Consider the following 26,974-nt stretch of genomic DNA (forward strand, 5'->3'; position numbering starts at 1 on the left):
ATTATATGATGTCACTTGTATGTGGAATCTAAAAAAATAATACAAATGAATCTATATACGAAACAGAAACAGACTCACAGACATAGAAAACAAACTTATGGTTACCAAGGCGGATAAATTTGGAGTATGGGATTAACAGACACAAATTACAATGTATAAAATAGATAAGCAATGAGGGTTTACTGTACAGCACAGGGAACTATATTTAATATCTTATAATAACCTATAATGGAAAATATACATATATATATATATGACTGAATCATTTTGCTATACACCTGAAACGAACACAATATTGTCAATCAACTATATTTCAATTTTTTAAAAATGGGAAACTGGGAGAGATTCAGAGTGGCTGAAACTCAGACTATAAAGTGAGGGAGTAGAAAGATGTAAAAATGGAAAGAATAGCAAGGCCAAATCAGGAAGAGCCTCATTAAGGAATGTGTGATTCAAACTAAGGGCAGCAGAAAGTCACTGAAAGACTTTAAACTGGGGAGAGAAATGGTCAGCTTTGCATTTCAGAAATCTTGTTTCAATTACTACATAGATAATAGATTGAGAGGGAGGAGAGGAAGAAGAGTTAGGAAGCTGTTATAATAACCCAAGCAAGGGAAGATGGTGGCTTAGACTGCAGTGGTAGCAGTGGGATTAGAGAGGAGTGGACAGGTTCAATAAATAACTCAGTAAGTAAAAGCACCAGGACTCGGCAATGGGCACACATGCAACATGAGGGAAAGAGAAGAGTCAAGGATGATCTTGAGATTTCTGGCACTGTGAATTGGGTGGTGATGGTACTATACACTAAGAGAAACACAGGATAGTGGTGGGCATGAGGGAATATGATTCAGTTTGGAACATGTTGTGCTGGAGATGACCATGTGATACCCAAGTAGTTGACAGGTCTGAGCTGGAGATATAAATGCTTATAGCATTAATAATAAGGTACTCATTACCATACAGACCATTATTGAAACCATGGGAAATGCAATATTATTCAGAGAAAACGTATAATCCAACCCACAAGGTCAGGGCAGGAGTCTGTGAAAAGGCAACAATACCTTAATACCTTACTATTACAGTTGACACTTCACAGCTTACAGAGGGCATCGCACCCTAAACTAGATTAGGTCGATGTCTTGGAATATAAGTGAAATACAAATTCATCCCTGTAGGAAAAGTGACCCCCACTGACCCAAATATAACAAGCGGATCAGAGGTCTAACAACCCATCACAGCCTGAGAGCATCCGAAGGTGCGGATTCTAATACCATAACACTTACCTGTGGACAAGGCCTCCTCCCGAACCTCGACCTCACTGGGCTGATGAATATTCCAGGATGTTTTGGGAAGTGAAGAGATTTCCTCAGGCGATGCTAATTTCACCATATCCATGTGATTGCTCTGGAACTGGTACCGTGGAATAAAGCAGGTTTTGCCTTGTTGGAAAATGTCCTTGATGATCTCTTCTGTCTCAATTTCATCTTGCATGCTCAGAAAGATGGAGATTCTTTTGGACTTTTGATATTGACTATGGGTAAACACCTAAATGGGAAATGATGGCGGTTATAACTTCCAAGGTTATACTTTTAAAAACTAGTGGCTCCCCTTAACAGTTTTAACACTTTCTCCCTTTTCTCTCAGCCTTCTCCAACCTCTTTATCCAGAAACAAACAAACAAAAACAGCAGAGTAGTATATAATAGGTCAAATAATACTGCATCCTGAAGCCTGACTTTAACTTCTGGACCCAACACTTACTTCTCTGATCCCTTTACACTTCTCTGGCACACCTACTCTGGCAGGTGTGACAATTCATTAAAAAGTCACTGTGAGGGGCTTCCCTGGTGGTGCAGTGGTTGAGAGTCCGCCTGCCGATGCAGGGGACACAGGTTCGCGCCCCAGTCCGGGAAGATCCCACATGCTGCGGAGCGGCTGGGCCCATGAGCCATGGCCGCTGAGCCTGTGCGTCCGGAGCCTGTGCTCCGCAACGGGAGAGGCCACAACAGTGAGAGGCCCGCATACCGCAAAAAAAAAAAAAAAAAAAAAAAAAAAAGTCACTGTGAGGCCCTGCTGTCTACATCGAGAATTCCAAGCTTGAACTCCACCTACCCGTTCTAGCAGACTTCCATCCTGTCACCCACTTCCCCAAGAGTCTCTTCTTTATTTTAACACTGAAGCTCTCACAAGCTTCTTTACTCCCTGGATAGTCAGCCTTCTCTCCTGCCAAATTCTACCCATTTAAGCCCAACTCAAGGCCTAACTTTTCCTGACTCCTAGAGAACCCTTACTATGTTTAGAGTCACTATACAACCTAACAATTATGTATTGTCATAAGTTGATTATTAATTGTTTGGTGTGCCCTAAATGTAACATCCTGGCCAGTCTGTAAACTCCCTGTGGCGGACAACATGCCATACAGTTCTCTTAGCTCTACCCACCTCCGTCCCATCTGCTATAAGCTCTTCTGTTCATATGAATGTTAAAATGTTCACAAAGATGGAAGGTGGGGGGGATCCTGGAGAGGCAAAGGCCCTCTAAAGCAAGCACCATGTTGTAAAGAAGGTGCACCTGGGGGAAAGCATCCCTTTGTACTCAGTTTAATTAATTAATTAATTAATTTTTGGACCATGCTGGCATGCGTGATCTTAGTTCCCCGCCTAGGGATTGGACCCGTGCCCCCTGCAGTGGAAGCACGGAGTCTTAACCACTGGACCGCCAGGGAAAGTACCCCCTCTGTACTCAGTTTAATCATTCATGAGGCAGAAGAAAAGGGCTGAGCTTTGCTCACATTAGAAATTTTAATAATCTCAGAACTTCCCCAGTCTCAGAAGTTAGCTCTTAGTTCCCTTTTTTTTCTTCCTTTTCTGTTCTTCCCCGTTTTCCGAGCTAAGAAGGAAAAGTTACTGCAGAAGTGAGTTATAGGGCTTTCCTGGTGGTGCAGTGGTTAAGAATCCACCTGCCAATGCAGGGGACACGGGTTTGAGCCCTGGTCCGGGAAGATCCCACATGCCACAGAGCAACTAAGCCCATGCACCACAACTACTGAGCCTGAACTCTAGAGCCTGTGAGCCACAACTGCTGAGCCCATGTGCCACAACTACTGAAGCCCATGTGCCTAGAGCCTGTGCTCCGCAATAAGAGAAGCCACCACAATGAGAAGCCCACGCACCACAACAAAGAGTAGCTCCAGCTCGCCACAACTAGAGAAAGCCCGCATGCAGCAACGAAGACCCAACGCAGCCAAAAATAAATAAATAAATTTATTTTTTTTAAAGTGACATAAATGTGAGTGCCAGAAAGACACAGGCACAGAAAGTCAAGTTATTCCTAATAAAAAGGGACACAGAAGTTAAGTAGATAGAGCACACCAAACCAGTGCTAAGGAAGGAAGTTTACCTTTCCGAGCAGTTACATAGCTATTATCAGGCCTGAAGTGGGCAAAGCAAATGGAACTGTGAAACCCAGATGTTAGGCAGATCTGAGGCTTTTGGCACCCAAGTACTTTCTGGGAAAGTTAAATGTCTATCTTGTTCTGTTTAAAGCAGAACACAGTAAATCAGAAGCTGAATAAGCAGTAATAAACATCAGTTAAAATTCAGTGTGAGACTATGTATACACACTTATCTTTCTTTCTTCCTCAAATCTCATTTATATGACAGTAAAAAAGCACCAAAAAAGAAAGCCATGATAGCACTGATAACAAGAGGATAGAGATTTGACTAGTTTCTGCAAGACAGAGTGGATGGGACAGTATTTACAGACAAAAGAGCAGCAGATCGCAACACTTGGGGAACATGGATGCAGTTCAGTCAGAATCCATTCTTCCCATGGAATTCCAAAGTGACTAAAAAAGCAAAGGAAATCCCCATTAGCTATCACACCTTCATTCATAAATATGTACAGACAGTAATGGTTCATCAAACATTTTAGAAAGCCAAAACACAAATTAGAAGGATTTTTTAAAAGGAGAATTGATATAGCCACTATGGAGAACAGTACCTTAAAAAACTAAAAATAGAACTACCATATGATCCAGCAGTCCCACTCCTGGGCATATACCCAGAGAAAACCATAATTCAAAAAGACACATGCACCCCAATGTTCATTGTAGCACTATTTACAATAGCCAGGACATGGAAGCAACCTAAGTGTCCATCAACACAGGAATGGATAAAGAAGATGTGGTACATATATACAATGGAATATTACTCAACCGTAAAAGGAATGAAACTGTGCCATTTGCAGAGACGTGGATGAACTTAGAGACTGTCATACAAAGTAAGGCAAAAAGAGAAAAACAAATGAATGCATATATGTGCAATCTATAAAAATGGTACAGATGAACCTATTTGCAAAGCACAAACAGAGACACAGATGTAGAGGACAAACATATGGATACCAAGGGGGAAAGGGGGAGGGGGTGGAAGGAATTGAGAGATTGGGATTGACATATATACACTACTATGTATGAAACAGATAACTAAGGAGAACCTACTATATAGCACAGGGAACTTTACTCAGTGGTCTGTGGTGACCTAAATGGGAAGGAAATCCAAAAAAAGAGGATATATGTATAAGCATGGCTGATTCACTTTGCTGTACAGCAGAAACTGACACAGCAGTGTAAAGCAACTATACTCTAATAAAAATAAATAAATAAATAAATAAATGAAAATAAAAGAGGAGGTGTGGGGAGCGATCCAACAGGAAAGTGAGATAATTATAATTCAGAGAACATGGATTTTTAAAAATTCTAATTAGCTTTCTCAGACAAGTTCAAGAAGATAGATGCATCTATAAAACAACAACAGGCTGCTTTGGAAAGAAAGCAATCGGAGAATTAAAAAACACCTGGAAATTAAAATTAAGATTACCAAAATTAAAACAATTCAGGAGAAAGCCTCAAGTAGGGGAAAAAGACAAAGACGTGGGGAAAATGAGAAAAAATGTTAAGAGACATAGAAGATCAATCTAGGATTTTTACTATTTGATTAACAGGAATTGCAGAAAGGAAAAGAAGTAATCAAAGATATAATAGGTAAAGATACCAGTCTTCAGATTGAATGGAGGTCATGGATGCTGAGCAGAACAAGGAAAAATAATTTTAAACTTGAAATTCAAACTCTCAATCAGGTAAAAACATTTCCTAATGTATAAAGTATTAAAAAGTTTACCCTCATAAATAGTTTCTCCCCAAAAGTTACTTGAGAATACAATCTAATAAGATAACAACAACAAAAAAAGGGGCTTCCCTGGTGGCTCAGTGGTTAAGAATCCACCTGCCAATGCAGGGAACACGGGTTCGAGCCCTGGTCCAGGAAGATCCCACATGCTGCAGAGCAACTAAGCCCATGCACACAACTACTGAGCCTGTGCTCTATAGCCCGTGAGCCACAACTACTGAGCCTGCATGCCACAACTACTGAGCCTGCGCTCTAGAGCCTGCGAGCCACAACTACTGAGCCCACATGCCACAACTACTGAAGCCCACGCACCTAGAGCCTGTGCTCTGCAACAAGAGAAGCCCCTGCAATGAGAAGCCCGCACAGCCCAACAAAGAGTAGCCCCCGCTCACCTCAACTAGATAAAGCCTGCACACAGCAACGAAGACCCAATGCAGCCAAAAATAAATAAAGAAAAAGAAGAAGGAAGGAAGAGGTCTAAGAGAGAAGATACTGGATTCAAGAAACAGCCCTAACTTAAAAGCAGAGAAAGAGGAACCCCAGGGCAATGGCTATAGCACAGACTCAAAGTCGACCAGACCAGAGGGAGCAGTGGACTAGAGTGCTTTCAAGAAGAAAGTGGAGGGCTTCCCTGGTGGCGCAGTGGTTAAGAATCCGCCTGCCAATGCAGGGGACATGGGTTCGAGCCCTGGTCCAGGAAGATCCCACATGCCGCAGAGCAACTAAGCCCGTGCACCACAAGTATTGAGCCTGAGCTCAGAGCCCACAAGCCACAACTACTGAGCCCGTGCTCCACAGCAAGAGAAGCCACCGCAATGAGAAGCCCGCTCATCACAACGAAGAGCAGCACCTACTCACCGCAACTAAAGAAAGCCTGCACGCAGCAACAAAAACCCAACACAGCTAAAAATAAATAAATAAAATAAATTTAAAAAAAAAAGAAGAAAGTGGATTTATTTTAACAAACAAAATGAAAAAGAATCTATTGATCTATTGATAAGGCATATTCTTATTTTGCCAAAAAGGAAAAACAAAGGCAATCGGAAGCTTGAACAGAGAGCTAAATTAGAAATTTATACTCCAAATAGGAAAATTAAGAACGCCATAATTTCGAGCAATTATAAAGCATAAGAAAAAAGAAAGTATTTGATATTAATACTTGAAATATTCCCCTCCTAGCCACACACATCTAGTGACATTGAATTGTATATCCTTTTCTTACACATTCAATGATACAATTTGGTTCTGTAGTGAACACTATATATATAACCACAATACTGTAAATAATATTTACTTGAATTTCAAGTTTGGAAATCAGGCAGAGAAAATGCTCAGTAGACTCATTATAGTTACAGAACAGAGCACAAATATTATAAAAACTTGGCAATGTAAATATAATGATACAGGTGTCAGAAATTGGCAGATAGAATGGAAAACAAAATGAGTACTTGGCACTAATTTCCTCAACTTATTTGTTGAGGAGTCAAGATATGGCATAAAGTATAATTTGTTTACCATACATTACTTTTCTGATAAACTTCTAAATTATTAAAAAAGTGCTGTGTCAATAAGAATAAATTTGCCTTTTTTAAAATTATTGGGAGAAAGGCATCATTTAATACCTTTATTGTATTGAACATGCACTATGGCAAAACACTGTTCTAGTCCCAGTATGTTGATATTTTGGGCTTTGATCTATTGGTTGGTCATGAAGTCAACAGTGGGTTACAATCAGCAAATGAAATAGAAAATATTAAAATTCGTTGCATATAGTAAGAGTTGTCAAACACCTGGTTGTGAAACAGATTTCTTATATGAGTACATTTATTTGTATGGAGTAAAAAGTATTTATTACTGGGAGTCATGGGTCTGCTTCTGAATTTTTCTCTCTCTGATGCCAGCTCTCAGTTGTCAATCTACTGATATCAGTGGTTCTGTCTCTATATGGCTACTATTCCCACCTGGAGTTTTTTTTTTAACTCTAATCTACTATAGACAAAGAAACTAAACTGAACTCATCTTTATTGTCCCCATGCCCCTCCAAAATCTGCTCCAACTCTTACCTTCCTTGTGCCTAGTAATGTTCAAAACCCTTTATCCCCAGCTCTAAAGTTTGGAATCATAGGTGACTCCCCATTTCCAGTACTCTCTAATCTCCATCCAGTTAATTGCCAAGGCCCGCTGATTCTCACTACATAGTCTCCCATTTACCTGCTTTTTCCCCTCACCTTCACTGCCCATGCCCTTGTTTACATCTTTGTTACCTCTCACCCAAATTATCACAACAGCTCCTTACTGGTCTCCATGTATTTTTTTCTCATTCTTCCACCCCCAACCCATTTTCCAAAAATGCTGCCAATATTCTCTTCCTAAAGGATATATCAAAAATATGTAAAGCACTCAATGCATCCCTTAACACACTTCTTTAACCTTCACAATAGGTCTTCAAGGATGACATTATCCTTTTTACAGATAAGGAACCAGAGGCTCAGAAAGATTAGAGGACTTGTCCAAAGCCATATGCAGCTAAAACGCAGTGGAGCCAGATTAAATCCAGAGCTAAAGAGTTCCAAAACCCATGTTAAATTGTCTTTCCTTCTCTTGCCAAAATATTCCTGCACATATTCACTCACCCTATCTTCCCTTCACCAGACAAAATTCATCTTGTACTACAAAATATTTCTCAAACATCTCCCTATAGAAAGAAAGCCTTCTGATTCCCCCTCCCCTAAGCTAGGTTTCTACAGCTTTGGTGTTTACCTTTACCGTATATCTCAAAGCACTGCAATTCTTTATTCACACATCTGTTTCCTGTTGAAGACTCTCTGCTCCTTCAGAGCAACAATCCTACCCTAATATTTATTTATTTGGCTGCACTGGATCTTCAGTTGCAGCACGCGGGATCTTTTAGTTGCGGCATACGGGTTCTTAGTTGCAGCACGCAGGATCTAGTTCCCTGACCAGTGATCGAACCCTGGCTCCCTGCATTGGGAGCGCAGAGTCTTAACCACTGGAACACGAGGGAAGTCCAACAAGCCTATCTTTTTCATTCCTACAACCCAGTACATAGCAAAATATGGCCCACAGTATGAGTTCAGTATATGTGAATTAATTAGTTAAATTTTAAGCACCTAGAGAGTAAGGATAAGATCCTATACTTCTCTACATCTACTAAAGCAACTAATGCCTTCCTCATATAGCTAAAAATACTGAGTTTGAATAAATAAACTAACATCTGCATAGATCCCCTCCTGCACACCTATGTATATGAAGAGGGGAATGAAATGCTTGTATTTGCTTTACTGCTTTAACCCACAGGAACCTTGAATTTGAGAAACTAATGTTTGATAGACTAGTGAAGGATAATTAAGAAATTCTTACGGCATATCTAATTTAAGGGACATCAAGGAAAAGAACTCCCATGCTAATTTCCGAATATAACATTGGTATCTATGTCAGAGACAGGATGCTGGGGAAGACGGATCATTAGTTTGACTTAGAATTACTAACATTTACTTATTCACGGGACATCAATTTTTTTTCCCTCGGGCGTCCAACAAAAACCAGTCTCCCAGACATCTTTAGCACATGCCTTCAGGACAGGATCTGTCCGCCCTTTTACTGATATGAAAACTGGCATTACATGAACTTGTATTATACTACAAGGTAGTATATAACAAGTCAGTCTGCGAAAGTAACAAAATCGAGGTATTATAACCAACAGGCACGAAACTGGACTCATTCCCCTAATTTTTCTCTTCTGCTTCCTATCTTCTTGGGCAGCCTAAGTATGAGAATCAGTTCTTTCATTAATTCAAAAAAGCATTTAAGGGCTTCCCTGGTGGCGCAGTGGTTGAGAGTCCGCCTGCCGATGCAGGGGACATGGGTTCGTGCTCCGGTCCGGGAAGATCCCACATGCCGCGGAGCGGCTGGGCCCGTGAGCCATGGCCGCTGAACCTGCGCGTCCGGAGCCTGTGCTCCGCAATGGGAGAGGCCACAACAGTGAGAGGCCCGCGTACCAACAAAAAAAAAAAAAAAAAAAAAAAAGCATTTAGTGTTCACCTACTGAGTGATAGGAGAAGGCTAGGCCCTGAGGCTACGGAGACAGGGCTCTGCCCTCCACAGGCTCAGTGAAGGGCTTCCATCCTTGAGCATCTCTGCACCCCATTTTGGGCTCCCTCGTCTGAAGTAATTGCATCTTTCTCTGATCATTTTACTGCCATGACTGGACTCTAATTTTTCTTTTTTTTTTCTTTGGTCGCGCTGCGTGGCATGTGCGATCTTAGTTCCCCGACCAGGGAGCCAACCCGCGCCCCCTGCAGTGGGAGTGCTGAGTCCTAACCACCGGACCGCCGGGAGCAAGTCTCCTGTAATTCATTAAGACTCACTGAAGGCACACTGGCGCTCAGGTGTCCGCCCGTCTTACCCTCCAGATCTTTCTGCTCTCACGCTGCTCTTACCTCAGCATTCTGTCACCCACTTCCATCCTCTCCCTCACAAACCCCATAACTCTCCACGGCGCGATCGCCCCCTGACACTGAGGCCAACAGCGTCCCAACACCCACAACAGGACTTGCGCGCGCTGAGGGGAACACTGCGCGCCCTCAGCGGACGTGCGCGCGCCGGGCGGACGTGCGCGCGTCGGAGGCCTGCGCCTGCGCAGATCCGCAGGCCTGGAGGCTCCTGGGCTCGGCGTGATGGTGGCTGTTGTCGCGTTCTCCCACCTTCTGGGCCAAGAGGCGGGACTGGCGCAGCCGCTCCTCGGCGCTCAGCGCCCGCAGACGCCGCTTCAGCTCGGCCCGCAGGCTCCGCTTGGCGCTGCTCACGGCCGCCGCCGCCATATCGCGGGTGCGATCCGAGTCCCGTCCGCAGGCCGCTGGGTCCGCTGGCCCCGGGGAGTGTCCGGGCTCGGCCGGGCGCGCCCCCCGCTTCCGGGTCGCCGGGCGCACCACGCCTCCCGCCCTTGGTACCCGAACTACGTGCAGCTTTCGCGGTCAATGTACGCCCCTCCCCCAGCAAGTCGAGGGCAGCCGTGACAGATCTGCACGCCTGACCTCCCTGGGCCGGCGGTACTACTGGAAGGAGTTCTATAAAGACTCAGGATTCCCTGGGTGCCACGTGTCGTGTAGTACTGGGGCTCTCTGGGGCCTGAAAAGGCAAAGGCAGGCCGAATAGAGAAATCTACATGGTACACAGTCCCGTTAGCTAAAGGGAAGATGACTTTTGTCTGTAACAACGCCTTCCTCTTTTTCTTTTCCAGTAGCTGGGAGGGAGCTGGTTTACTGCCGATGGGCGGGACAGATGCTTGATGAAGCAAGTGATTTTCTCTTACTATCAGCATGTCTCTTCTGTTCACCTCTGGAGAACTCAGGACTGAAAGTTAGTTCATTACAGGCTCAAGGTCCAACAGTATTTTCGCTGTAGAATAACTGGAACTTACTATAAAAGTTCTGTTCCGGGACTTCCCTGGCGGTCCAGTGGTTAAGACAACGCTTCCAAAGCAGGGGGTGTGGGTTCATCCCTGGTGGGGGAACTGAGATCCCACATGCCGCATGGCTAAAAAAATAAAATGAAAAATTTAAAAAAAGTTCTGTTCCTTCAGAAACAGAAGACTTCAGGAAGTGGAGACACCAAGAATTTTTTTCTCTTGCAGGGCATGTGACCTGGATTGGGAAGAGAGAGGATAGTAGCTCAAGGGAATAACTAGGCGTGGAGAAAGGGTCAGTAATCTGATGAAAAGGTGAGAAATTTAATTATTCGGTGGATAAAGAAAATAAACTTTGAAATTGTTGGAAATTTAGAGAAAATATAGCAAGTCTATGTGAAAGTTTAATAAGTTTTATGTCAGTAAATCAGCTTTGCTAAAATGTGTGTGGAAAAAGAAGCATTGAAGAATAGCTAGGAAAACGCTGAAAAAACAAAAGACCGCAGCAGGGAACTAGCCTTTCCAGACACTGAAACATATTATAAAGGCTCTATAATTAAAACAGTGTGGTACTGCCACTTGAATATACAGTGGACCAGTGGAATAGAATAGAAAGAACAGGAGACATAGAACAGACTTCCTAGCCTCCATAATCACATAAGCCAATTCTTTATGTTCTCTTTCTAGATAGATATTGTCTATTCTGTATCAATACATACGTATATATATATACACATACACATATACCAGGAGATAATATTAATAGGAGATATACTATCAGGTATATATAAAATATAAGGTATATATATATATATATATATCCCATTCGTTCAGTGTCTCTGAAGAGCTCTAATACAGATTTCTATATGCTAACAATGAATAATCTGACATTTTAAAAAAATTCCATTTACAAGAGCATTAGAAAAATAAAATACTTAGGAATAAATTTAACAAAGGGAGAGTTAAACTTGTGAAAGCTACATGGCATTGTTGAAAGAAAGAAAACGTGTATAAGTGAAAGGACAGCTCATGTTTATAGATCGGAAGACTTAGTATTTTTAAGGTAGCAGTACTCCACAAATTAATCTATAGAATCAATACAGTCCCTATCAAATTTGGCCTTTTTGCAGAAATCAATAAGCCAATCCTAAAATTCATATGGAAATGCAAGGAACCCAGAAAAACCAAAGCAACCTTGAAAAAGAACTTTCCAACTTCAAAAGTTACTACAGAGTTACAGTAATCAAGACAGTATGGTATTTGCTTAAAGATAGATAGGAAAATGTCATAGAATTGAGAGTCCAGAAATAAGCCTTTACATTTATAGTTGATGGGTTTTTTTTTTTTTTTTGACAAAAGTACCAAGATAATTCTATAGGTAAAGAATAGTCTTTTCTAACAAATGATGCTGGGACAACTAAATGTCTACATGCAAAAGTTAACTCAAAATAGATCAAAGACCTAAATATAAGAGCTAAAATGAAACTCTTGGAAGAAAACATAGGCATAAATCTTCATCACCTTGGCTTCAGCAGTGGTTTCTTAGAACACCAAAACCACAAGCAAGAAAGGAAAAGTAAATTGGACTTCATCAAAATTAAAAACATTTGTGCATCGGGGGCTTCCCTGGTGGCGCAGTGGTTGAGAATCTGCCTGCTAATGCAGGAGACACGGGTTCGAGCCCTGGTCTGGGAAGATCCCACATGCCACGGAGCAACTAGGCCCGTGAGCCACAACTACTGAGCCTGCGCGTCTGGAGCCTGTGCTCTGCAACAAGAGAGGCCGCGAGAGTGAGAGGTCCGCGCACTGCGATGAAGAGTGGCCCCCGCTTGCCACAACTAGAGAAAGCCCTCGCACAGAAATGAAGACCCAACACAGCAAAAATAAATTAATAAATTAATAAACTCCTACCCCCAACATCTTAAAAAAAAAAAAAAATTTGTGCATCAAAGGACACTATCAAGAAAATGAAAAGACAGCCTACAGACTGGGAGAGAATATTCACACAAGTCATATATCTGACAAGGGACTTGTATCTAAAATATATAAAAAACTCTTCAACTCAGTAATTAAAAAAAAAAGATAATCCAATTTAAAAATGCGCAAAGGGGCTTCCCTGGTGGCGCAGTGGTTGAGGGTCCGCCTGCCGATGGAGGGGACACGGGTTCGTGCCCCGGTCTGGGAAGATACCACATGCCGCGGAGCGGCTGGGCCTGTGAGCCATGGCCGCTGAGCCTGCGCATCCGGAGCCTGTGCTCCGCAAACGGAGAGGCCACGGCAGTGAGAGGCCCACGCACCACAAAAAAATAAATAAATAAATAAATAAAATAAATAAATAAATAATAAAAATGCACAAAGGACTTGAATAGACATTTCTCCACATCAGATATCCATATGACCAATAAGCACTTAAAAAGATCACCATTAAGTCATTAGAGAAATCCAAATCAAAACCACAGAGAGGTACCATTTCTTACTAGGGTGGCTATAGTCCAAAAAACAAGAGATAAATGTTGACAAGGGTGTGGAGAAATGGGAACCCTTATAATGTTCTACATACGTATGCATACAAGAACGGTGTGGAGAGAAGCCAAAATAGAATACAAGCAGGGACGAACGGACTGAACTGTATTGTCAATGATTAGCATAACCACAACAAGTGGGTGGAGAAGAAAAAAAACTAAGTAAGTTTGGAAAACAGTATTTTGACTGTATACTGTAAGGCCAAAGACAAAAATAACTTTATACAAATATTGCACTCTAGTTAGTATGTTTATTTTTCACAGGGATGTATATTAACAATTGTGAAGCAACTTTATTCTAGAATTGAACAAATAAGGAAAGATATTGTGGATAATGAGTCAGGTTTCTCCTTGTTGGAAAAACAAGTTACACATAAAGAAAGAGAGAATTGGGGAATGAACCCTGTGGTGCTGGATAATTAGAAGTGTCAGTATTGAAACTAACACAACACTGTAAATCAACTATACTCCAAAAAAACCCTGAAGTGTCAGTATGAACCCATGGTTTTAAATATATAAACAAATGGATAGATACAGAAATAAATAGAGATATGTATGTTAAAAGCACACATATATTTCCTAGCTCTGTTTGGGAGAGGGCCTAGAAGCGGTGACACTGCAGTAGCAATGAAATCTAGCATCCAGATCTTGATTTCTAAATATTCTCTGATAAACAACCAGGGCTTCTTGATTCTAGAGTTGAGGCAGGAACAAGATGGGCCTGGAACAAATTGTAGGGCCATAGAGTAAGGAAGTGATTTTTTTTTAAATAAATTTATTTATTTATTTATTTATTATTGGCTGTGTTGGGTCTTCATTGCTGCACACGGGCTTTCTTTAATTGCTGTGAGCAGGGACTACTCTTCGTTGCGGTGCGCAAGCTTCTCATTGCAGTGGCTTCTCTTGTTGTGGAGCACAGGCTCTAGGTGCACGGGCTTCAGTAGTTGTGGCATGCAGGCTCAGTAGTTGTGGCTCGCGGGCTCTAGAGTGCAGGCTCAGTAGTTGTGGCGCCTGGGCTTAGTTGCTCCGTGGCATGTGGGATCTTCCTGGACCAAGGCTCGAACCCATGTCCCCTGCATTGGCAGGTGGCTTCTTAACCACTGCTCTACCAGGGAAGTCCCTATGTTTTTATTTCTTTTGAATAAATACCTAAGAGTGGAGTTGCTGGGTCCTACAGCAAGTATGTGTTTAACTTTATGAGAAGTTGTCAATCTGTTTTCCAAAGTAGTTGTACAGTTTACCGTTATCACCAGTGGTAGATGAGAGTTCCAGTTATTCCACATCTTCCTCAAGGGTGGTATTATTAGTCTTTGTTATTTTAGCCATCCTGGAGGATGTGCAGTGGTCTCATTGTGGTTTTAATTTGCATCTCCCTCATGATTAATGGTGTCCAGCATCTTTTCCATGTCTGTTGACCATCTACTTTTGTGTGTGAAGTGTGTTCCAATTTTTTGCCAATTTTTAAATTAGGTTGATGGTCCTGTTGTTATCGAATTGTATGAGTATTATATTTATTCTGGATACAAGTCCTTTGTCAGATAATAATGTGACATATATTATCTCTCATTCCATGGCTTGCTTTCTTTGAGTTTTTTTTTTAACAGCTTTATTGAGATATAATTCACATACCCTCTCTTTGACTGCTTAACTGTGTCTTTTTAAAAGAATTTTAAAATTTTGGTGATTTCTAAATTACCATTTTTTTTCTTTTCTGGTTCAGGTTTTTTGTGTTGTAGCTAAGAAATCTTTGCCTACTCCAAGGTTGTGAAGATTTTCTCCTGTGTTTTCCTCTTGGAGTTTTATAGTTAACATTTAGGTCTGTGACCTGTTTTCACTTTCATTTTTGTGTTTGGCTTGAGGTAGGAGTTGAGGTTCATAAAAACCTTTTTTCTTTTAAGTAAAGTGCTAAACAGAACACACAGTGAGCTGCACTTTGAAAGACCAGGTCACCAACCAAGCCAGAAATGGTCAGTGATATCCCAGTGTCACTTTGTTAAATAGATCATGGCAGTGTAAAAGCCAGGGTTTGTGGTTTCTTGTGCAAGTGTATTCCAGGTAGCAGTACCCTTACACATGCTTCCTGTTTATGTCCGTTCGTGACTATTCATTCCCACCACTTAGCTCTGATTAATGCAGAAATGAATTAAAACTTAACACAGTTCAGTAGGGGGAGGGGAGGCACTTGGCTGAAGGAGGAAAAAGAAAATGCTCCCTACCTCGTGCAGACACAAGCCCAGGTGGCCTAGGTAGTTGCCTCTCAGATGTGATTTGATAAGTAACCAAAGCTACTTTTGTCAAAAATATTTCCCTGCTGACTTGCCCCAATGTCCTAATCCCCACCATTAAGAATCACTATGAGAGGTAAAGCATGAATTAACTGAAATCCCCTGTGAAAATGCCCATAGCCTGAAGCGGGTGCTGGGGAGGGAAGGCTCTGGTTTCTTTATTGGATCAATCAACAACTTCCTAGGAAAGGAAAAGCAAGCCCCAGTGGGGCAGACATTGTATTGAGGGAGGAAAGGGAAGAGTGGGAAAGTCGAGAACAAGGTACAGTGCTCCCATATTGCAACCAGATTTGCTGACCTAAAAATCAGAACACAGGGGCTAATAAATGACATAATTTTCTACTTTGTGAAATTTTTAAATAGAGAGTTTAACAGTGGCCCAGTGTTGAATCATTTACCTGTCTTTGTTCAGACTATCCCGGAGTCTCCTCCATATCTGGTTGCCATATTCATCAACTTTACATGGCAACTCTAAAGTGTGGCAGAGAGGGCATTGGTGGAAAACTCTATGTAAGCATCTAGGGGCACTGGGGACTCCAGAAAGCTTGGAGCCCAGAGGTACATGGGAAGCAGACCTCACCCATCATCAGTCTAGACTGGCAACACCGAAAATGATTTTTGGGTAATGGACACACCCTTAAGAAAATCTGCCAAAGACATCACCTTCCTGGTAATCATTCTCTTAATTCAATCTCTGTACCCTGTATTGAGCTTTACCCTTTTGTTGGACCCGCAGGCAGGACACAAATTACGTATAGAGACAAATACATACAATTTATTCATTAACATGGGGACAAAATTCCCATAACTCTGGAATGTCAAGTTATATCATCAAAGTTCTTTGTTTAGAAGTAGAAGTAAGTGTTGGCAAGTGCTTCTTGTACAATTCAAGAAAATTAGGCAGATTTCACAATATGGAGTGTCCTTTTTGGTCAATAGTATTGCTTCAGGAGACATAATATTTCACAGATCTTTCCTGTAACTTCCAGAAAAGTCAGCCATCCAGATTTGGGTTCAAACTTCTTTACAAAGCCATTTTCCTATGAGAGAACAAATTTAACATTTTAAAAATTAGTGGAGACTAAGTTTGCTGGAATGAAAAGCAAAGAAACTTTCATTTAAATAATGCAGGTAGTCAATCTTCTCTGTACTTTCACCAGTTTTATTCTATTCATCTTATTATCATTCTCTATCTCCCATTCCAGACTGCTCTAGAGCAGCACTGTCCAATAAAAATATAGTGCGAGCTACCTATGTAATTTTTTTTAGTAGCCACAATTTTTTTTTTTTTGCAGGTTCTTAGTTCCCCAACCAAGGATTGAACCCACACCTTCTGCAGTGAAAGCGCAGAGTCCTTAACCACTGGGTCACCAGGGAATTCCCAGTAGCCACATTCTTAAAAGTAAAAAGAAAGAGGCAAAATTAATTTTTAAAATATGTTTAGTTCATCTAAAACGTTGTGATCTTGGGACTTCCCTAGTGGTCTAGTGGTTAAGACTCTGCACTTCCACTGCAGGGGGCGTGGGTTCGATCCCTGCTTGCTGAACTAGGATCCCGCATGCCTGCCTCACAGCCAAAAATAAATGAATGAATGAATGAGTAAATAAATAAAGTGTTATGATTTCAATATGTAATCAATATGGAAACAAGATATTTTACTTTTTTTTGTACTGAATCTTTAAAACCCAATGTGTGTTTGTACTTAGGGCATCTCTTAATTCAGACCAGCCACACTGCAACTGTTCAAGAGTCACAGTTGACAAGTGGCTGCTATATTGGATGGCATAGCTCTAGAGGACAGAAAATCTATCTTTTTTCCCCTCTTTTAAATGTCTGGTATTGAAATATGCATTTATATTTGTAAACCCCATTGTGCTGAGGGTCATAAGGACTCAACAGTAAAGCCAGATTAAATCAGTGCCTCTGAGCCTGTGAGAACATTGTGGTTTCCATTACAATTCATTCTCTTTTTGATCAGACATGTTTTTTTAAAAAAATAAGAGTATAAACCAGACACTGTATGTAATTAATTTATAATCTATTCTTATAGATCATCCTCACTGAAAAGTACCTCTGAGATCACTCGGCCTAATGCCCTCTCTTATTTTGACAAATGAGGAAACTGAGGTCCAGAAAAAAATAAGTTACATAAGGTTACCTGACTTCTTAGTGCTTGGACCTCTACTGGGATGCAGACACCGTTCTTTTCACTCCGTAAATTTTCAAACCACCACCAAGAAGATTAGAAAATAGTTAAAATAATATTTTTTAAATGTTCATCTTGTAAACATTTGCTCTACCTCCAGCAAGTTCCATTTCTGGGGGTTACAAATGTCTTCAAGTAGTTCACAGTCTATGTGACTAATATCAAAATGTAAACCAAGCATATTTCTTTGACAGAGAACTCTGTAGTGCCTTGGAATTGTCTTTTTGAGCATCACTGGCAGCGCAGACAAACACCAGTCAGGGGAATTTTCCATTGAAAAGATTGAGCCAGAAAGCCAGCTTCCACTAACCCTCTGTGTGAAGTGTGGAGTCATGCTGTGAGATGCATGCTGTCACGTACTAACAGAGGAGACAGACTGCCCCTTCTCTTCTTCCTCTTTCCCCTGCCCTTACACACTCACACATTTCCCGTACACTCTAGGTGTGCATCCACTTCAGTGCTCGCCTTCCTAGAATCTTCACAAACCCCGTATTATTGGGGCACTCCAAAATGATATTTATTATTGTTACAATGATCACCATCTATTACAATTAAGCAGTTCATATGTTATCCTCTTATATATATTAAAGTTCTAAACTAAAGCATGAACAAAGGAGGGACTTCCCTGGTGGTCCAGTGGTAAGACTCCGTGCTCCCAATGCAGGGGGCCCGGGTTCGATCCCTGGTCGGGGAACTAGATCCCGCATGCATGTCACAACTAAGAAACCCACATGACGGACTTCCCTGGTGGCGCAGTGGTTGAGAGTCCGCCTGCCAATGCAGGGGACACGGGTTCGTGCCCTGGTCCGGGAAGATCCCACATGCCGCAGAGCGGCTGGGCCCGTGAGCCATGGCCGTTGAGCCTGCGCGTCCGGAGCCTGTGCTCCGCAACGGGAGAGGCCACAACAGTGAGAGGCCCACATACCGCAAAAAAAGATTAATAAGAAACCCGCATGCCACAACTAAGACCGGGCACAGCCAAAATAAATAAATAAATAATAAATAAATGAATAAATATTAAAGCGTGAACAAAGGAAAAAACTGACAAATTCAGCAATACGAAGATTAAAGTTTTTTAAAACGATAAGAAACTAAAATAAGAACAACAGACCAGGAGACTATTTACATTTGCCACGAAAGAGTTCATTGAAATGTAAGAGAAAAATCATCAAGCCCTTAATAGTTAAAAAAGGCAAAGGCTGTTAAAAAGAGAAATATAAATCATTAACAGGTATATGGGGGGAAGAGGGGATGGGATGAATTGGGAGGTTAGGATTGACATATATACACTAATATGTATAAAATAGATAACTAACAAGAACCTGCTGTATAAAAAAATAGAATTGTCTTAAAAAAGTATATGGGAAAATATTCCACATTACTAGCAGTTAAATAAATTCACATTTTAATACATGTTATTGTTTTTTAGACCTATTAAATTGACCTTGTTATCTTAAGCCTATTAAACCCTCAAAATTATATCTAATGGTTCCGCCCAATGCTGGTAAAGTTGTGACATTGTCCCATTGATACAAACCTTCTGAAAGCAATATGTATTCCAATATGTATAAGTAGTGTAATTATACTCATATATGAACCAATCATTCTAGTGTTAGAAAGTGATCATGAGGCAGTCTTCTAAAATGTGGGGGGGAAACCATCTTCATGTTCAGTATTGAAGCATTATTTCTAAGAAGGGAAAACAGAAACCAACCCAACTGTCTAACAGTTGGGAATTGCTTAAGTAAATTATGATGCGTAAAACTGGTGGGATATTCTGTAGACACTGAAAGTGTTAACATGGAATAAGTGAGGCAAGTTGTTTAAAAAATCACTCTGACTGCTATGTGGAGAACAGACCATGGCAGGGCAAGTATGGAAGTAGGGACACTGGTAGGAGGCTCTTGACATAGTCAAGTGAGAGAGGAAAGTTGCCTGGATGCACTGGATATGCAGTATTTCAAAGGTGCCCCCAACAGAATTTGCTGATGAGTTGGACGGAGGGTATGAGTGAAAGGGGTCACGGGTGACTCCCAAGGTTAGAGAGCTGAACTTAGGTTTCCTGAAGGACCCACAGGAAGACTTAAACTATGTTTCACCTTAGTTTTCATTAAATGATTTTTAAATCTCAAGTTAAAATTCAAAAGAAATACAAGATGAATCTGGCCCCCAAATCTATTTAATCAAAGGATATGTAAGAATTCTTGAGATTGTATTACATTGCTGCTAGATCTTTACGCCTTTTGGAAATGCCTTTGCCGGATTGAATACTTAGTCAGTCGTCTACATGCCTGTGTATGTCCTTTTATTTGCCCTCACCAGACCATTATTTAAAGCAAGACAATCATAAAAAAATACAACCTACTTTGCCTAACTCTTATGACTCAGGCTTTAATATACTGGTCACTTGGAAAGCACCAATTCTGACTGTACATCCCTAATTTCAAAAGGGGCTTTCTTTTGGTATTAGAGTAGTTTTAAGAATTACATATTTAAACTTTCTGGAATTTCCCATATAACCTTCATAGTTGTATTAATATCTGACAGTTTACAAAGCACTCTTACAGAAATGTCCTTTAATCTTTTAACTTCCCTTCTAAGGTACGTATTACTGTCTTCATTATATATTACATATAACATAATATAATATTTATTATATTTATTATATTAGGAATTTGAGTTTCAAGTTACTTTTGAAACTCACTCAAGATCACAATTCTAGTGAATGGGAAAACCAGAGTTCAAATCTCAGTTTCTATGCTAGTTTATTCAATCACTCCATCAACAAATATTTGTTGGCTACCTTCTATACCATAGGCCCTGGGCCAAACCTGCAGTATTCGGTGGTGCATTAGGTAGACATGATTCCTCCCGTGTGGAGCTGAGGGCTGAGTGTCCTTTCCACTCAACCAGCACAGGCACAGGAGAATGCTTAAGTGAAGAGGGCAAAAGTAAGAAAGCCACCTAGCTGTAAAGGAAAGGCAATCCCAAGGGATGCGATGAATTTCATCTCAGGCACATTCTAATGGTTTTTAAGAACCAGCCTTTCCTCATGAATGCCAAAGACTGACAAAAACAAATAGCACTAGCTCTCCTGTGAGATCTATGAGAGCCTATTCATTTTCAGCATGTCAAATTGGCAGAGGGACAGGAGGAAATAACGGTAAATGTGGAAGGGGAATAGAAAGCGAGATGAGAAGCAGCAAAGAAAAGGAAAGAAAGAAAAGGGAGAAGGAGGGAGGGAAGGAAGAAAGGAAGGAAAGTAACTCACTTAATCTCAAAAGTAATCTAACTTATGAGATTATGACCCCATTTTTGATACACTGGTCTTATTTTTTTACCTTTAGGACATCTGTTTTAGATGGTGGCTAATATCTAACTATAGTTGATGATATTATTTCTGCAGATTAAATCTATTCAGGGAAGTTAGGCATTACTACTACTACTACTAACAATAGCCCTAAGCTTGTATTGAGTTCTTATTTGTAGAAACTGTGTTCTGGGTGCTTTATATATAATAGTAACTGATTTAATCCTTACACCAGTCCTGGGAGATAGACAGCAATAGTCTCCCCATTTTACACATGAGGTTTAGGGAAGTTAAATAACTTGTTTACGTCACACAGGTAGTAAGCATGAAATGAACTCAGGTCCGTCTGATTCAGAGTTGGTGCTCTTATTATCTCTGCTGTCCTCACATACCACATTCTTGATCCAAAAGTTTTCATAAAATCTCTGGGCACACTTAAAATTTAATTAAATATGGGTACTCTCTAGTTGTAGGCGAAATGCCCCTCTCATCTCTCATTATAGGCATGCATCTTTAATCTGGAGCCAATGACAAGCACATATGAATGACTGTGGACAGGACAAGAGATCAGTGACTGACTTGGAGAGTTTTCCAGGACGGTAGAAAGTCAGAAGTTGGTGCTTGCTTCTTGATGAAGTTGTAAAATGCCTCCTCATCTTCCTCTCTTCCTATGGGCCACCTGACTCCACTAGCACAGGCATGGGATTGTACCCTTTCCCTGGAAGTAAGTCATTCAAGAGTAGGTTCATTCATTTGAGCAGATTTGTCAACATCAGTATGCAAAGAAGATACTGGTTTGCCATGCTGGTCTGTACTGATTCAAAAAAGCACTGCCCGTCTTGAACAGATTCAGTGTCTCCTATGAGCTGGGAAAGGAATATTGAGGTTGCTTTGAAATAACATCTTAAAGGGCATTTCTATTCTGTCTAAGCTGTTCAAGTGTAAAAGTCAAGAGCTTAAAACCTACATAAGGACTTGGTGAAGGCTGATGTGTGTGGGGGGGGCACATGTGTGTTTATATCCTGCCATACTCACTCACACTTGCACCTGTACCACCCCCAAGAGATGAGTACACTTCTAGACTTTCTCAGAGACAATTCCACACCCTCCACTAATTATGAGTTCCAGGAGCTTACAAAATTTATTGTTAAGAAGTTAAAATTTTCAGTAACGTTTATTCATTTTCTGGGTGTTCCAAATACAGTGCACACTCATGCAGAGCTTGTAAACTAGTACGCTCATACGTGGGCCTCTGTGCTAACGAACTTCTCCTTTCACTTGAAGCCTACACAGTGTAATAGCTGAAACTTCCACCCGTCCTTCAGTATAGCTTTCCACAGCAACCAGGAAAAAACACGACCAAATATCTCACATGCTTTGTCTAGGCCCAAGTCAGGCTGAGTTCCAGGAAGAAAAGGTGATGGAGGAAGGGGAGTGGCTGCAGTAGGCCCTATCACTCTGCAGGAAGACCTCAACAAAATGCAAAAAACATCAAGTAAAAGATTTCATCAACGTTTAAAACATAAGCACCGAAGACAGCTATAGTTTTAAAAGACAACAAATTAGAAGATATCTGTCACATATATAAAAATAATTTGTGTCCAGAATATTCCAAGAATTCCTACAAATCAGTGAGAAAAAGACAAAATAATAGGAAAACAGCAAAGGATATAAATAGGCAGTTCTCTGAATAAGAATTACAAATGGTCAATAAACATATGTAAAGACGCTCAATATGAAAAGATGCTTAAATTCACAAGAATTAAAACAAGATAAATTAGGTATATATTTTTAAGCCAGCAGAATAGGGAAACTATGACAGACTACTATAACCTAATGTTAGTCAGCCGGGATGGGAGGAAATGTGGGATATTTGAACAAGCTGTGACGGGAGCATGACTTGGTAGAACCACTTTGGAGGACAAGAATCTAGTAAATTTTAAAAAGTGTTTACACCATGACCTAGCAATTCTATGTCCCAATATCCATCCTAGAAAAACACACACACAAGGGAAGACATGATTAAAGATATTCAATGAAGTATTGTTTGTGATAGCTCTGGAAATAAATAAATATCCATCAGCTAGAAAGAACCAAACATTCAACAGCATTTACATACAACAGCGTATATATATACGTAGTACTCTTTTTTTTTTTTTGACTATGCTGCGACTGAGCCCCCTGCAGTGGAAGCATGGAGTCTTAATTAACCCTTGGACCGCCAGGGAAGTCCCTGTAGTACTCTTTTAAATACTTATTAACGTGGAAAAACTAAGCCCATGCACCACAACTACTGAGCCTGTGCTCTAGAGCCCGCGAGCCACAACTACTGAACCCGTGTGCCACAACTACTGAAGCCCATGCGCCTAGAGCCCGTGCTCTGCAACAAGAGAAGCCACTGCAATGGGAAGCCCACACACCACAATGAAGAGTAGCCCCCACTCGCCCCACCTAGAGAAAGCCTGCACATAGCAACAAAGACCTAACACAGCCAAAAATAAATAAATAAAAATAAATAAATTTTAAAAAATAAAAATAAAATACTTATTAAATTGCCCTTGGATAAAAAAAAAAGCAGAATAAGTACCATGTACTATTTATACAAATAATTTATAAATACTATAAATTATTTAGTATTATATTAGTATTGTTACATAGTATTTAACAATTTATAACAATTGTTTTTACAAAGAAGTGCTGAGTATATTTTCTATGGATATGTTCAACAGGCATGTTTTGCATGTAAAAGAATTGATACCACTGGATAGCTCTGGGAAGAGGGGAGGCCAAGGTTTGTGTTGAAGAGAGGACATAAGTGCTGTAAAAAAGTAAGTATTCAGTGTATTGGGATATAAAGAAAAGCATATAGGTCCAGCTGGGAAAGGCCCCTTATCAATATGAGTTGTAATATAGGCTCCCTGCACGATCTTAGCTCTTTGAGACACTGATAATAAAGTGAATTTTTATTTGGAAATTCTTGAATAGTTTCTTGCCGGTGGTGCAGTACATTATTTTTTTTTAGTCACCAAGCTTTACCAGCCAGAATTTGTCATATTAGAAAACTGAAAAAAAAAAATCAATTTGTAAGCAATGAACCTGCAAAAATTTACACCTGTCTTTTGTAACATAATATCTAAATATAACAGCATCTAATACCAACTCTTTCTGTACTAACTCTACATTGTCATGACAACGCTAACAAGAGCTAAGTCTCAGACTAGACTCTGACTCTAAAGATGCATTAGGGAGGTGCATCTTTTATTAATCCCCAAAACTCACTCCTGCAATGTACACGGTTAGGAATAAAAACTGAAACCACAAGAGTTTTCCAACTATAAAGTTTTAAGGTTCATTGGAAATGAGCTAGACATTTTATTTTAAAATTTTAAAACTTTTAAAACAAACTACCCAAAGAAAATATAATCCTTAGGTAGTTTTTTTTTTTTTTTTAATCAGCAAGGAAACTGTCAATTCCTATTTCAAAGTAAAGAACAACAAAGAATATTTCCATCACACATACCCAGCCTCCGTTCTGCCTTATCCATTCTCCTGTGTTTTTGGTTATGAACTCTGCAACAAAGTAAGAAATCTCCTTGTAAGTGTCCACATCTGGGGCAATTCGCCCTCCTAGAAGTTTCTTGATGAGAATGCCTTCAAATGCAAATATGGTCACAATCCTTCCCCAGTTAACGATGCCATCTTCAAATTCCCTTTCCATCACTTGGTTGAATATTGTTCTGGCAGTGTCTATGGACACAACATCCATATTGTCCAAGCATGGTTTCAAATTCTTTTCAACTTCGTTTTGGACTGAGAAAGCAACATCTTGTAACACCCTGGATGTTTTGCTTGGACCAGATCCAGGTTGTGGTATCTGCAAGACGTACTTCAGGTAGTCCTGGGCCAGCATGTGAATATAGCCAAACTCGCTGTCGGTCATCATCTTCCTGCTGGAGAGCAAAGTCTTGAGCTTGTTCACCTGGACGGGACTGAGGCAGTCTGAAGCACAAACTCACGCAGCTTGGCGTAATATGACACATGGTATCTGGAGGCTGGTGGAATTTCTGTTTGCATCACTTGATAGTATCCTTCCTCCTTGTCACTTTCATGCGTAGGCTCTGTGTGAAAGAGAGTTTAACATGTGAAAGAGGAAAAATTTTCAAAGAGAGGCCACTTCCTCATCCTGTAAGTGATTAATGCACTTTTAAAAGTTTTAAATTCAAGGATGTGGAGAAATTAGAACCCTCATACACTGCTAGCAGGATTGTAAAAGAGTGCAACCCCTGTAAAAAGTTTAGCAGTTCCTCAAGAAGTTAAATACTATAGGGACTTCCCTGGCACTCGAGTGGTTAAGACCCTGCATCCACTGCTGGGGGCACGGGTTCCACCTCTGGCTGGGGAACTAAGATCCCACGTGCTGTGCAGCGCGGCCAAAAGGAAAAAAAAAAAAAAAAGGTAAATATAGAATTACCTTATGACCCAGAAATTCCACTTATAAGTATATGCCCAAAAGAACTGAAAACAGGGACTCACACAAATCCTTACACACGAATGTTCACAGCAGCAGCACTTAAAATAGCCAAAAGGTGGAAACAACCCAAATGTCCATCTGCAGATGGGGAGATAAATTGTGGAAGATTATTCCGCCATAGAAAGGAAGTGTGGATACATGTTACAGCATGGATGAACCTCAGAATCATGATGCCAAGTGAAAGAAGCCAAACGTAAGAGGTCACATATTGTATGATTCCATTTATGTGAAATATCCAGAATAAGTAAATCCAGAGACAGAAAGCAACTTGGTGATTGCTGGAGGCTAAGAGGAGAGGGGAGTAACTGCTTAGTAGGTACAGGATTTTATTTTGTGATGAAAATGTTTTGGGACCACATAGAGGTGGTGGCTGCACACCATTGTGAAGATACTAAACATCACTAAATTGTTCACTTTAAAATGGGTCATTTTAGGGACTTCCCTGGTGGCGCAGTGGTTAAGAATCCACCTACCAATGCAGGGGACACGGGTTCTGATCCCTGGTCCGGGAAGATCCCACATGCCACAGAGCAACTAAGCCCGCGAGCCACAACTGCTGAGCCCGCATGCTGCAACTACTGAAGCCCACACACCTAGAGCCTGCGAACTGCAAAAAAGAGTAGACCCCACTCACCACAACTAGAGAAAGCCCCCACGCAGCAATGAAGACCCAACACAGCCAAAAATAAATAAATAAAATAAATAAATTTATTAAAAAAACTAAAGGGGTTCAAGCTTCTCCATCCCTTTCCTTTCTGTTATTCATTTCCTAAGTCCAGTCTCCTGTCAAAACAGTCTAGTATCTATGGCTGCCCTAAATGTAAGAGATCCTCTAAAAAGTCACACTAGGAAATTAGTAGCTTGACATTTTACTCCTGAGAACCAGGATTATAGAAGAGTTGATTAGAAAGGACTCCTTAACCCAAAGTAATTTTCCTAGGATAGATTTCCTGAGCTAGACTTTCAGGTGGATCATCATCCTCATGGCAGTTGTGGTCATAGCCACTAAAGGTGTGATCACGGTGTTCCAAGCTCTCTTAACAGCATTTTACTCACAGTAATTCAAATACATTTATCTTTACAACCCAAGAACTTCTGATAGAAGACAAAATCCTGCTATAAGCCAATACCTCTAATTCCTCTTTTAAAAAATATCTATTTATTTATTTATTTATTTATTTATTTAGGCTGTGCTGGGTCTTAGATGTGGCATGCGGACTTCTTAGCTGCGGCTCGTGGGATCTTTAGTTGTGGCATGCGAACTCTTAGTTGGCGGAACGCATGCGGGGTCTAGTTCCCGGACCAGGGATCGAACCTGGTTTCCTTGCATTGGGAGCTCAGAGTCTTACCCACTGGACCACCAGGGAAGTCCCCCTCTAATTCCTCTTAAGTCAGCCAAATTGTCCAATGTATGGAGAGAAATTAGGAGCCAGAAAGAACACTAGACTTGGAGTCAGAGGACCCAGCCTCGGTCCTCCCCAAATCCCTGCTCCCTTACTATGTGCCCTGG

The 26,974-nt window shown here is 40.8% G+C and overlaps 2 protein-coding genes across 3 annotated transcripts in view; both read right to left on the bottom strand.

The window, feature by feature from the left end:
- The window catches only part of LOC308613605 (5-formyltetrahydrofolate cyclo-ligase), a 55,760-nt gene extending 45,641 nt beyond the window's left edge, over nucleotides 1–10,119 (bottom strand). Inside the window, exons 1-2 of one of the 2 annotated variants that reach the window (XM_081227322.1) lie at nucleotides 9,910–10,119; nucleotides 1,284–1,545 (exon numbers count right to left, since the gene is read on the bottom strand). In XM_081227322.1, the coding sequence (XP_081083448.1) occupies nucleotides 1,284–1,545; nucleotides 9,910–10,026 (379 nt within the window). In that variant the 5' untranslated portion in view covers nucleotides 10,027–10,119. Of the gene's footprint in view, nucleotides 1–1,283; nucleotides 1,546–9,645; nucleotides 9,766–9,909 lie in introns of those variants that run through there. The other variant, XM_081227323.1, reaches the window with a different exon arrangement.
- A 6,122-nt stretch (nucleotides 10,120–16,241) lies between these two features.
- Nucleotides 16,242–24,873, bottom strand: BCL2A1 (BCL2 related protein A1; the record flags this gene model as incomplete). Its single annotated transcript, XM_081229486.1, has 2 exons — nucleotides 16,242–16,457; nucleotides 24,454–24,873. The coding sequence occupies 2 exons, from the start codon at nucleotides 24,871–24,873 to the stop codon at nucleotides 16,350–16,352; spliced, it is 528 nt and encodes a 175-aa protein (XP_081085612.1). The 3' UTR covers nucleotides 16,242–16,349.
- Between the last annotated feature and the right edge of the window lie 2,101 nt (nucleotides 24,874–26,974).

The sequence above is a fragment of the Mesoplodon bidens genome, assembly GCF_964165515.1.
Source record: "Mesoplodon bidens genome assembly, chromosome: 3".
NCBI lineage: Eukaryota > Metazoa > Chordata > Mammalia > Artiodactyla > Ziphiidae > Mesoplodon > Mesoplodon bidens.